This window comes from Linderina pennispora (genome assembly GCF_002104995.1).
Source record: "Linderina pennispora strain ATCC 12442 chromosome Unknown DL89scaffold_156, whole genome shotgun sequence".
In the NCBI taxonomy this organism is placed as follows: domain Eukaryota; kingdom Fungi; phylum Kickxellomycota; class Kickxellomycetes; order Kickxellales; family Kickxellaceae; genus Linderina; species Linderina pennispora.
Window position 1 is genome coordinate 1 of NW_024468404.1, and position 13,021 is coordinate 13,021.

At 51.4% G+C, this 13,021-nt stretch overlaps 1 protein-coding gene across 1 annotated transcript; it reads left to right on the forward strand.

Annotated features, from left to right (window-relative positions):
* The first annotated feature begins 857 nt into the window (after window positions 1–857).
* DL89DRAFT_273028 (cytochrome P450) lies at window positions 858–2,587 on the forward strand. The gene is made up of 9 exons (XM_040889029.1): window positions 858–961; window positions 993–1,078; window positions 1,101–1,199; window positions 1,225–1,471; window positions 1,529–1,637; window positions 1,711–1,936; window positions 1,974–2,026; window positions 2,049–2,401; window positions 2,427–2,587. Exons 1-9 carry the CDS (start codon window positions 910–912, stop codon window positions 2,516–2,518), a joined length of 1,317 nt encoding a protein of 438 aa, XP_040739066.1. The 5' UTR covers window positions 858–909; the 3' UTR covers window positions 2,519–2,587.
* Window positions 2,588–13,021: the final 10,434 nt, after the last annotated feature.

The following is a 13,021-nucleotide window of genomic DNA, read 5'->3' on the forward strand; positions in this document are numbered from 1 at the left end:
AGGTGTACCGCCGCGTCACTGAGGAAATACGCACAACATTCCCGGACACCTCGCAAACAATTTCGTTTAATGAGGCCAGGTCCAAGCTCCCGTATCTCTCAGCAGTCATCACAGAGACCATGCGCATCAATCCGTCCGTTGGTGGCTTCCTTCCACGCTGCGTTCCGGCAGAGGGTGCAACAATTCAGGGACACCACATCCCAGCTGGTACACAGATTGCATTACTATTACTGCTTGCCAGCACAACCCTCAGATGTGGAAGAACCCGGAGGTGTTTGACCCGAGCGCTTCCTTGGCCCTGACGTTACGAAAGATTGAAGGATGTGCTGACATTCAGCTCGGGTGTTCGAGTTTGTATCGGCCGTAACCTTGCCTGGGTTGAGCTCTACACCGTTCTTGCCAATGTCTTGCGCAGGTACGATTTTGAATTGCCCGAGATGCGCCGTATGGCCCACACAAGCTCAGCGACAAGGGAGTTCCGGCCGAGATTCCTGGCGAATCGTTTATTGTCACATCTCCTGTAAATCCGAAGGACAACTGCTGGGTCAAGATTTCCATGCCAAAGCATAGCGTGTTTGCATCAATAAATGCTGTCTTGAAGCTTCAGATCTTACGGCGATTTATTAGCCAGCATGTCCGCTAATTGCTGCTGGTTTGACAAACAGGGGATGGCCCCTGTGCATAGGCAAATTTCCGGAGCACTGCCGGCACTATAAACTACTGAAAATGGTATTTTTGCGGCGTGACCATTGTTCAAGTACACACATGTGAAATTGGTTGCTCGCTGTTGCCAGCAGTAAACTGTCTTGACTAGAAATGCCAAAGGGTGCCGCGGCTATTAGCGTGCCTTTCCTTCCTTTCGACTCCTCCACCACTTATTTCTCTAACCACCTTGGCTCATATTTCACCATGCTATTCGATATGGATTACCAGGCAATCTCGTCGTCCTCTGATCGCCCCAGTAGCAACATTGGTCATTGCTACTTATGTAGCGTCTGCTATCAGGCACGCATTCTTCTCGCCGCTCTCGAGTATACCTGGTCCGCTCATAAACAAGTTTTTCCAGTCTGCCGCTGCTGTTCAAAGTTATGACCGGCCAGTACCACGCATATTCGACAGAGCTGCATGCGAAATACGGCGAGATTGTGCGCATCGGCGCCAGCTACGTGTCCCTGTCCAACACATCGGATACACGGCTTGTCCTTGCCACCCACGGCATTTAAGAAGGGAGTGGCGTATACCAAGGGCCAGCTGACAAAGCAGAACTCATTCTCGACTGTTGATCCAGAGTTCAACAAAGTGCGGCGGCCGCCCAGATTGGAGATACCTTTGCGATGCACACGCTACGGGGTATCGAGGACCTGGTTGTTGGCGCGGGTGCTAACATCGCTGATCAAGGCGTGGGATGCCGAGATTTCCAAGCAAGGAGGAACAGCAAGAGTCAACTACTTTTATGCACTACATCGCATGGGTTTGACGTGATCGGTGCGGTTGGGTTTTGGCCAGAACTTCAACATTCTGCAGACAGGCAACACGGAAGTAATTGACAATATGCAGAGCATGATGCACTTGAAGTCAATAATCACTGTGATGCCATTTGTCAACCGGGTTCCATGGCTATTCCCAAAGCTGAAGAAGTCTGCGCAATCACTTTTAGACTTCATTGACGACGCCAATCAGGATGCGCAGACAGCTTAATTGAAACGACAGGTGCCCACCACGGGTTGACATCCTGCAAAAGATGATTGATGCCAGCGATCCGGCGACAGGCCAGATTATCGATGGAGATAACCTCGTATCTGAAGTTGGACTGATGCTGATTGCTGGAACAGACACCACCAGCAACACACTGTCGTATACGCTTACACATCTGCTCCACAACCCTGGTGTCTACAGGCGGGCAACGGAGGAGGTACGCAGTGTATTCCCTGATGCCGTCGCAAACGATTTCGTTTAATGACGCTAAATCCAAGCTGCCCTATCTCTCAGCAGTAATCCACGAGGCTATGCGATTGAATCCATCCGTGTCTGGCTTGCTACCACGCCAGCTTCCTGCTGACGGGGCAAACGATCCAAGGCCATCACATCCCGAAGGACGCACAAATATGCATATCTGTTTTTGCCTGTCAGCGCAATCCGCGGACTTGGGATAACCCCAATGTGTTCGACCCAAAGCGTTTTCTTGGCACCGACTCGGCTGAGAAGTTGAAGGATGTGCTGACTTTCAGCTCGGGTGTTCGAGTCTGCATCGGACGAAACCTCGCCTGGGTTGAGATCTATACGGTTCTTGCCAACATTCTGCGCAGGTACAACTTCTCGCTGCCCGAGGACGCCCCATATGGCCCTCACAGACTGGACAGGCTTGGTGTTCCAGTCGAGATCCCAGCCGCTTCATTTATCGGTTACCGGTCCGAGGAATCCAAAAGACAACTGCTGTGTCAACATTACTCTTGCTGGCGGCTTGATCACTGGACCATCTCGAACGCACCAATCTTTACATATATATAAGATTTTATAGTCCAAAAAATGACCAACCGTCCGCTAAAATCTTTTTAGTTGGTTAAAGCATAAAACTCTTAAGCTTCAACATGGGTTTAGGTGGTTTGCTCTGTAAACTCCTTCTTGATCTTGTGCGGCATCTGACCTAATCGATGAAACTAGGGCGACAAGTTGTTATTGCAGTGGTCACAGATCTCCGCTATATATCTCCATTGGTTCAGCGCAAGAGCTGCTCTCGTTGTCAGTCGGCCTGATAACTTCCATGGCATCATCATGGTGGTCATCACCGGCTGCGCAACACTCTTAGGATATTTATCTATGAGCACCTATTGAATAAGGCCATATAGCTCTTCTAGCAGTCATGCAATATTTGTAGGCTTATTTTATAAATTAATTTGGCTTATGAACATGCGTAAGCGGTAGTATTTGGGCCACAATGGATCCAGTCTGTATAGACTGATTCAAGAGACTGTATCAGTGCCAAGGGCCCCAAGAACCATGCAAGCCAGATCATTTTTAATAAAAGGTTTTTAATGCTATGCAATCTGCAATACAGCAAAACTGAACAGCATCATTTCTCTTCTTGCCTATTGAATTTCGCAAATGAATATTACCCGCAGCACTACTGTCATAAAGACATCACTTGGTGGTATTGGCTTCCGTGATTCTATGTTGCCTCACCTAGAGCAATTTGTACACAGTATCAATATCATCAAAGAGCATACATACATGCTTGCACGATGGATACTACTCCATCAACTAGCTGACAATGATGCTTTTTAACCCTGAAATATTTGTGAAAAAGGGATTCTTTCGTTCAATTATTTATTTATATATCACAATCTAAAAGGTCACTATTTATTCATCGATCTAGGTCGTGGCGATTTACTGTATATGATGCACGAAAATAGCAGCAATGGGAAAGAGGGTGAAAAATGCTCTACCGCTACACACGACAGCAGCGCAACAAGGAGCTCAAGCTGCGCCACTATGACAGGATTCGTTGGGATACAAAGGATCAAGTCCCAGAAGATGCTGTCCGCAGAGCAGAGGCAGAGCTTTCCAAACACTGCTGCCGGACCCTTAGCCCCAGCAAAATTCCGTGCCTACGTTTGCTGCCCGTGCATCTGTGCGGTGTGTCCTAGCACCGTTTTATGCCAGCACGATGATAGCGCGAAGGTTATCAGAGCAGCAGCCCACTAAGTCAAACAAGCAGCACCAGAGGCGCTGGAAGGCCCATCCGGGTGTCGGGACCAGTCCCAAGGTGTACCCGCTTCACCGCAAGCTGCGCCTTGATTCATTCATGAACCAGGCCCGTGCAGACCACAGGCTTGCCCGCGAAACTCCGGAGCAAGTTCGGTCCAGATCCAGTGCTGATCATGGGCAATTGGAGTGCGGCGATGGCCCGACACCATGCGCCGATTCGTGGCAAGGGATGGCGCGACAAGTTCAAGCACTATGGCTTTGAAGTCTATCTGATCGACGAATTCCCGGACATCGTCGATGTTGTCAACCCATGCTGACTAGCAGCCGAGCTCGCATCGCAAGCAGAGCAATTCTAGTATGTAAAACCAATACCCTGCATGCAGGTGTAATGATATACGCTCTCGGGCACGTGAATTGATAATGGCTTCCATACAGCGGAACGGTAAATGGCTGGGATTGGCTTGGGCAATTAGGATGATGCACTACTATATGCAACCCGCCCTTCGCCAGCCACAAGGCTGAGAACAATGTTTGAGATAGCACTATTCCCACCTGACATAGTTGCTCCCACAGCCATGCATGGTTGTGTGGTAGTATCCAAGCTGGGTTCGTCTTAAATGCGCTCCCAGCTCCCTCACTCTATCTCCCTTCTTTTCCAGCGCCCTTATAATAATTCTCATTTTCAATGACTGCCGACTATTTAGACAACATATTCAACATATACTCTGAGAAGCTATCCATCTGGCCAGTGCTTTTGCTGGCTGCTGCAGTATACATGGCACAGCTAATTTACTTGGCATTTTTCTCACCGCTTTCCAATATTCCTGGGCCGCTCCTGAACAGACTCTCCAATCTTCCGCTCAAGTATCGCATGATGCGTGGTCAGTATCACTCGTATTCAGCTGCACTTCATGCCAAGTATGGTGAGGTTGTACGAATCGGACATGATCATGTCTCCTTATCAAACACTGCAGACTGCCGCTTCGTTCTCTCCACCCATGCTTTTCCAAAGGGGAGGATGTATGATAAGGGGTACAGCAGCAAAGGGTTCGTCGTCAATACCTTCACAGCGGTCAACCCTGAGGTCAACAAATTCCGTCGCCGCATGATTGGAGACGCCTTTGCAATTCATACGATGCGTGCAGTTGAGGGCATGGTTGTGGATGCGGGTGTTGGTTCGCTCATAAAGACATGGGATACTGAGATTTCAAGGCAAGGAGGACAGGCCTGTATCAACTACTATGACTCATTCCTCCGCATGGGGTTCGATGTTATTGGAAGACTATGCTTTGACAGGAACTTTAACGTTCTCCAGAAAGGAAACACCGAGGTTATCGACTGGATTCACGATACTGTGACGTTTGCCGCATTCCGTGGAATGGTTCCTTGGCTCTCAAGACAGCCGTGGGCATTCAAGAAACACAAAGACTCCCGCGCTAACATCAAGAGGCTGGCAGACACAACTGTCGAAACTCGCCAGAGACAAATCCAAGAAGCTGGTGCACCGCTGCGCGTCGATTTGCTACAGAAGCTCGTCGATGCTAAAGACCCCGAGACTGGAAATATATTTACACCCCTCGAGATTCAGTCAGAGATCATTCTCATGCTCACCGCTGGGTCTGATACTACTAGCAATATGCTTACATGGACTGTAATGAACCTGATGCATTATCCGGAGATCTACAGACGTGTAACTAGAGAAGTGCGCGCCGCATTCACCGATACCTCCCGGACTATTTCGTTTGCCGATGCCACATCGAGGCTGCCGTATCTCACAGCTGTTATCTATGAGTCAATGCGGCTAACACCGTCGTTCTCGAGCATACTGCAACGGTGCGCACCTACTGGTGGTACGTCTATTCAAGGATTCGTCATTCCGAGTGATTCACACATCTGTGTGTCAATTTCCGCTTGCCATCGCAACCCACGCCTGTGGAAGGACCCCGGAAACCTTTGATCCCGAGCGCTTCCTTGGTCCAGATTCGGCAGCACGGATGAGAGATGTACTGGTGTTCAGTTCAGGCGTTCGCATATGTATTGGAAAAAACCTGGCCTGGTTTGAACTGTACTTGGTGCTTGCGAACATTCTGCGCAGGTATGACCTTTCGCTGCCTGTAGATGCACCGTATGGGCCACATAGGCTGGACAAGGTTGGCGCTCCGGTCGAAATTCCAGCGCAATCGCTTCTTGTCACTGCTCCGAGGAATCCCAAGAGCGATTGCCGCTTAATCATTTCTTTGGCAGAGACAGGCTTTTGAAAATGATTGCCATGCATCTTGCGCACACAAACGCTGCCTGCTATCCTGTCGCTTGAATACGATGCTTTTTAGGATTAGGCACGTTGCGTAATTCCTGTTAGGCTAAACTTTGTATAGTATCCTTCGATTTATTGGCCGAAATAACGGACTTGGGAGCTACGGCACTCATAAATGAGATAGTGCATAGGACCTGCAGCATTCGGACGGACATCGGAGCGCTCTCTGTAAGCGCACATGTCTGGCTGATGTCAAATATGATCTCCTGCCCTGATAAAAGGCAGTGGCAATCCCTAGGTCCATCTCTGCTCGCACACACTCCTCTTCTCATCTCATCTCCCCCTCACCATAGTTTTTATAACTGTTCTTTGAAACGAATGGCAATTACTAGTGTGTACAACGAGCTACTAACCTCATCTGTCCTGTGGACAGTCGCCCTGCTTGCTGCTTCGGTGTACCTTGTGCAGCTGGTACACACTGCATTCTTTTCTCCTCTTGCCCAGGTCCCAGGGCCGCTCCTGAACAAGTTTTCTAACCTGCCGCTCAAGTACCATGTTATCCGCGGACAATACCATTCGTATACACGCGCACTGCACGCCAAGTATGGCGAAATTGTGCGCATTGGATACAACCACGTCTCTCTGTCCAACACCTCCGATGCTCGGCTCGTTCTTGCCACCCATGCATTTCTGAAAGGCCCTATGTATGAAAAGGGGCACCTGATTGAGGCCAATACCTTCTCGACTGTCGACCCTGAGGAGAACAAGATACGCAGGCGCCAGATTGGAAGTGCATTTGCGATGCACACTATGCGTGCTGTTGAGGATACAGTAGTCGATGCCGGCGCAAACTCGCTCATCAGCGTGTGGGACGCTGAAATCTCCAAGCAAGGAGGGGCAGCCAAGGTCAACTACTTTTACTCATTCCACCGTATGGGCTATGATGTTATCGGCGCAATTGGCTTTGGGGAGAGCTTCAACATTTTGAAAACCGGAAACACGGATGTCATTGACTGGATGCAGGACACGGTGCACCTCAAGTCATTCCGTAGCCTGTCACCAATGCTTGTCAAGATCCCATGGCTGTTTTCAAAGCTCAAGCATTCACACAACCAGATGGTTGCTACGACTTTGGGCCGAGTGGAGATGCGCAAGCGGCTTATCGAAGAAGCTGGTGCGCCGCCGCGCGTCGATGTGCTGCAAAAGTTTATCGATGCAGAGGATCCTGTTACTGGCGACAAGCTAACGCTTCGCCAGCTCCAGTCGGAGGTGGCCCTGATGCTCGTTGCTGGCACCGACACTACCAGCAACACGATAACGTACGCAATTGTCCATTTGCTTCACAACCCCAGCGTTTACAAGCGTGTCACCGAAGAAGTCCGCTCTACATTCCCAGATAGCTTCCAGGTCATCTCGTTTGAGGACGCAAAAGCCAAGCTACCGTATCTCTCGGCAGTCATCTATGAGACAATGCGAGTCAACCCCTCAGTCTCAGGCATGCTTCCACGCAGCGCTCCGGCGAAGGGGGCAACCATTCAGGGATACAACATCCCGCACGATACGCAGATTTGCGTGTCAATCGCCGCTTGTCACCGCAATCCGCATACATGGAAGAACCCCGATGTATTCGACCCTGAGCGCTTCCTTGGTCCCGACTCAGCAGAGCGAGTCAAGGACATTCTGGTATTTAGCTCAGGCGTTCGCGTTTGTATCGGACGAAACCTTGCTTGGCTTGAAATTTACACAGTTCTTGCCAACATCCTGCGCAAGTACGATTTCTCGCTGCCCGCGGATGCGCCCTATGGACCACATAGGCTGGGCAAGTCTGGTGCTCCGGTTGAAATTCCGGCTGTGTCCCACATCGTTACTAACCCAGAGAACCCAAAGGACAACTGCTGGGTCGTCGTTAGACCAGCAATGTCAGCCTGAATTTTGAGGATATTTCACTATTTAACATTAAAGGCAGCTACTTGCAATATCTGTCCGACTTGACCTTCTCTCGCCTATCGAGCAAGCTTTCACGGTATCTGCCGGCCTTTTTCGCCTGGTCCAGCTCGGTGCGGCTCTTCTTCGATACATGAATGTGCCCATCCTGGAAGCTCTGGAACCGTTTGGCCTGACGCTCTTCATCAAGCGCCGCGTTTCCAGTCAGCTTCTCAGGATCGTAGTCTTCGACAGCCTCCAAGGCTATCCGTTTTTTCCTCAGCGCCGCCTGGCATTTGGCTGTGAATACCTGGCAAAATCCAATCTGTGTGCCTTCACAGCTCACGGACACAAAGTGTTTCTTAGCCTTGTCTGGCTCGGCAGTCAAGAAGCGGTCGCCTGAACTGCCGGGAGGGTTAATCATGAATGCCACGGCGCCATCGCCTCGATCGGGAAATAGCACCGGTGTCCACATCTCCAGAGGTCCAATTGCTGCTGCGCTACATGTCACATCGCCGCTACGAGATCCGGAGAGGTATTCGCCGTGACACGACTTGAACGAAAACATATTCGCCTCCGCGTCCTTGGAGGTAGCTGTAGGTACAGATCGCCGGCCGACAAACACTTGCTCTACGCTGGCGGGCTCCGCAGTCGCTAAAGATGCGTCGGTCAGCTCGTATAGCGCTGGCAGGAGCCCTGACGTGTCTGCCAGTGCCTGGGTCTCGGATCGCGGCGGCAAGGAAAAAACATGCACACTTTCGTCACGGAAGTAAATTGACACTGGCCCTTCCAAGTCGCGAAGAGAGCTGACTGGCACCCAACCGTCGCTGGCAGCCTCGTCTGATGCCGCAGCTGCTGGGCCGCTCAGCTTGTCACTCTTGTGCTTTCTCTTGTGCTTGCTTTTCGATTTCTTTTTGTCGCCCTTGAACGACAGCTTGCTGCTACGAGATGACTGGTATTCCATTTTGGGATGGATTTACAGAGGATAGGAAGAGGCGAAGCGAATTATTGACAGAGTGGCCGCAGCCGGCGATTGCAAGATTTTGCCATATAGGTGCACCGCTGCGGCATGGTATATGGGCCACCACCGCTCAGGTGATAAGCAGCTCTTGCGACTCGCGAGCCGAGCAGCCTGGTCAAGCCTACGTAATGTCCCAAGATCGCTTAAAACCTTCAAAGTGCTGCCAGCCTTCGTCTCTTGGTTTTGCAGCCAGTCGCTTATCTTTCTTGGCTGTTCTCTAACACCCCTTCCACGAATCCGTCGAATTTAACATGGGCATTATTTCCGAGGTCACTAATACCGAGCTGCCAGTGACGTGGGAGCGTGCGTGCACAGGCAAGCACGTCCCGCTGCCGGCGCCAGGGACAAACTACTTTGACGCAGTGCGTGAATCAACTGCCCAGTTCATCAAGAGCAGCGGCCAGGCTCTGGTTACGGTCGATGAGGCAGCAGCAAAGACGTACGTCGACAGCTTCAATGTCGAAAAGTTTGACCAGTACGTCACTGAGGTCAATCAGTGGACACGCAAGCTGCCTCTCAAGTTTGACAACTTTGCACAGGAGCTGAACATGTTCTCCATCATTGACCTTTTGCAGATCGGGAGCGGATTCCGGCGCGACCTGCACGCAGCGTGTGGCCGGGGGGCCTCCGACACCATCGTGTTTGGGTGTATTTCGCTCCATATCTCGCAAACCCCTGTTGACGCCAAGGGCCTGCAGGAACTGACCCTAGGTGATATCTCGCAGCACTTTGGCATCCCGCTGTTTGGTGATGAGAAGCCGATGCGGGAGGGCGTCACGGCCGTCACTGTCAGCGAGGCAAGCCCGGTGCGGCCGCTGGCTGAGATCATCCTGGGAATCCTGCAGGACACTGGACGCCGGCTGGAGCAGTTTGGGTTTGCGTCATTTGCCGACTTCATTATCAAGATCTGTACCGAGCAGGCAACGGCGAAGCACCTGGTGGAGAAGCTTGTCAATGCCTTCCCGTCCCTGCGTGATGCTGCCGAGATCAACGGCAAGCCAGTCTACCTCTTCAAGAAGGCACAGCTGATTGCGTACGACGTGTTCCAGCGGTTCAAGGACTCGGAGAAGATCTTCAACTTCCCAGATATCGCCGAGATGACCCTGTTTGCCGATAACGTGGTCCCTGCAATGGTGCAGAACCACGGCATGATGACGCCATGCGATGCGATCCAGAAGAAAATCGATAGCAGTGAGGAGCTGACACTTGAGGAAACCACGGCGATGCGAGCTGCCTCTATTGTCGCTGCGCAGCTTGTCGTTGACTACGCCAACAGCGCTGAGTGCAAGACAGCCCCTGGAAAATTCCCGATCAACCAGGCCACTCTGGACAACTTTTGGTGGAAGGAGGGCAAGGATCCTGAGCTTCGCAAGATCAACCGACTGGTGTGCAAAAACACTGTCTACTTCTGACACGGCTTTAAAATCATTTTGAAATAATTTATAGACACGAGTACAGCTAACTAGAAAAAGAGATGGATGACAGAATGGCGTGTGTGTGCTTAGGCCGGTGTGGTCGGCTCGGCGGCTGTGCGACGGGTCCAGGGGTGCTTGAATACGAAATGGATCGGGCGCCCATGGTCGCGCAGAATGTCGGCAACGGACTTGCCTTTTGTCTCAGGCATGAACAGCAATAGAACCGCAAATGCCAACATGTTCAGCACAGCAAAGGGCAAGAACAAGTAGTCATGGAGGCCCTTAGCCAGATGCGGAAACACCATGCCGATGGTAAAGATCATGGTCCAGTTCAGCGCACTGGCCATGCCACTCAGGGTGCCCAGGGCATAGTACGGTACCATTTCAGATGCTGCCAACCACGGGATCGGGGCCATACCCAGTCCGTACACGATCTTGTAGGCAAACATGGCAACGACGGCCAGCATGCCAGTCCCTGTCGTTTGGCCAACGACGACAACCAGGCAGGAAATCGTCAGGCCGCCCGTACTCAGCAGCAGCAGACGGCGCCGCCCGAGCCTGTCGACCAGAAGCATGCTGAGGAACACGGCTACAATTCCTGTCGCTGCAATTCCAATGGTGACCAGCTGCGGCTTGTTTGGGATCTTTGCGAGCTGGTCGTGATTGAGCTTGAACACCTGCGTCAGGATCTCTGTCGAATAGAACACAATGCCTTTGGCGCCTGTCCATTGCTGGAATCCCATGAGGAACAGTGTACAGAACACAGAATGTGTGATGATGTCGGGTGTGCGTCCGCGCAGAATGTCCATGACTCCGAGTGACCTTGGAGTGTATGCCGACCTGGCCACCAGCGATGGCTCTGGCGATGCATCCATGTTGATCTTGGGCTTGTAACCTGATGGTTTTTCTGCAATGTTGACTGATGCCATGGACCTGTCTGCCGTGGGGACAAAGTCGGCCTGGGACACACGTGCAGGATCTCTGGCCAGGAGCATGTCGTTGAATTCGTCAGTGATATCATAGTTGGGCCGCAGGAATTGCAGCGCGTGCTCAGCCTCGGTCAGACGCCCATGGGACACAAGGAACTTTGGTGATTCGGGCAGCATGGGGAAGAGAATCACTTGGATCAAGGAGATGCCGCCGCTAAGACCGAACAGGATGCGCCATTTGGGTACTTGCACGAGGAATATGGCAATAAACTGTGAGAGGAAGATTCCAATCTCAACCGTAAGCTGCAACATTGTACCCAGCAGCCCGCGTGCCTTGACAGGTGCGCATTCGCTATTGTAGGTCGCAACAACCGTGCTGGCAACCCCGCTACAGCCGGGATTTTGATGGAAGGACAAGTGATGTCATTGCAATTAGTAAACTGCTCTCTGGACAGTACCGGCATGAATGCAACATGTACCAGCTGCCTCTCTCACACATCAGTCACAGGGGAACCAAGCCTCCAAACCTACCATCCGATGCCCGAAACAAAGCGGCCAACGGCCAGCTGCGCGATAGTCGTGGATGTACTGAGGAGCAGAGCACCTGCGATGAAGAATATGTTGTTGACCAGCAGCACTGTTTTTCGTCCAAATTTGTCTGCCGCGTGCCCAGCAACCAGAGATCCCACCAGCGCGCCCAGTGCCACAAGTCCAACAACCAACCCCCTACAGCTCCAAAGACAATTGATTGCTACGTTAGCCACCGGTTTTTTTCTCTTCTGAAAACAATCCGGGCTATTAGGCCGAGCGGCCCCCCAAGTCGTGCCCAATTATACTCTACCATAGCGTTGAACTCATCGGGAGGCAGGTGGGGAATCCGTTGGCAAACACTTGGGGACCCTCCAGACACTGCTCGATGATAGCCTCGGGGATGTTTGGTTCGCCCACACACCAGCCAAAGTTTAGCGCAGAAAGCGCCGCGGCAAAGGAGCTGGCCAGGACTCGCCGGTTGAAGCCGCTCTCGCGCGAGTCAGGGCCAGGAATGCTCGAAAGGCTCTGCGAGTCTGGGACATACAGGTTGATGCCCACACCCGATTCTACAAGCGGCGTACCAGGTCAATCAATAGAGTGCAGCCAATAAGGACAATGATCTCTCCTGCCAGGACATCACAAATATACATATTGATATATACATACCACAGTCTTGGATGGACTCCACCATGACGAAATAAAAGATGGGAGAAAAGATGGAATGGCAGGTAGGTATCGAAAAAAAAGTCGATGAAGGCAACAAAATAACAGAGGTGCAACTGCAGTAGATCAGAAAAGCTAGAGTAGTAATGACCAGTGCACTCCTAAATGCTCGTCTGGAATCCAGGGCAATTGCTTTATATACAAGAGACCTCCTTTCCTCCAGTCCCCAAAACGCAGCACTCTTCCACCCTTTGTCATCTCTCAGCGCTAGGTCGGCATTTAGAAACACTTGAATAATTGGCTACTGCTCGCACTCCCCGAATCGCTGACACCCCTGCTAACCGACTTTTCGTCATCTCCAGTTTTGCGGCCAGATGAGAAAACGCAAGGACATGCAAAAATAGGAGGCCGCGACAAGGACCAATGACGCCAGCCTGCTTGCATGTAAACCGGCGAGCATATATAAGCCGAGAAAAATCCCACCACCGACTGTGAACAGGGAAACTGTCCGACAATACGCGGCGCTTAGAATGTCTCATCTAGGTCCCTTATCCCTTTGGTGGCTGATCCAAAAATAAAG

Bases quoted from the DNA above. Each gene is read 5' to 3' on its own strand.
- DL89DRAFT_273028 (XM_040889029.1), top strand. From the start codon at position 910: ATGCTATTCGATATGGATTACCAGGCAATCTCGTCGTCCTCTGATCGC. The intron at 1,472-1,528 runs GTTTGACGTGAT...TTCTGCAGACAG, and splicing joins TTATGCACTACATCGCATGG to GCAACACGGAAGTAATTGAC. The intron at 1,937-1,973 runs GTCGCAAACGAT...GCTAAATCCAAG, and splicing joins GCAGTGTATTCCCTGATGCC to CTGCCCTATCTCTCAGCAGT.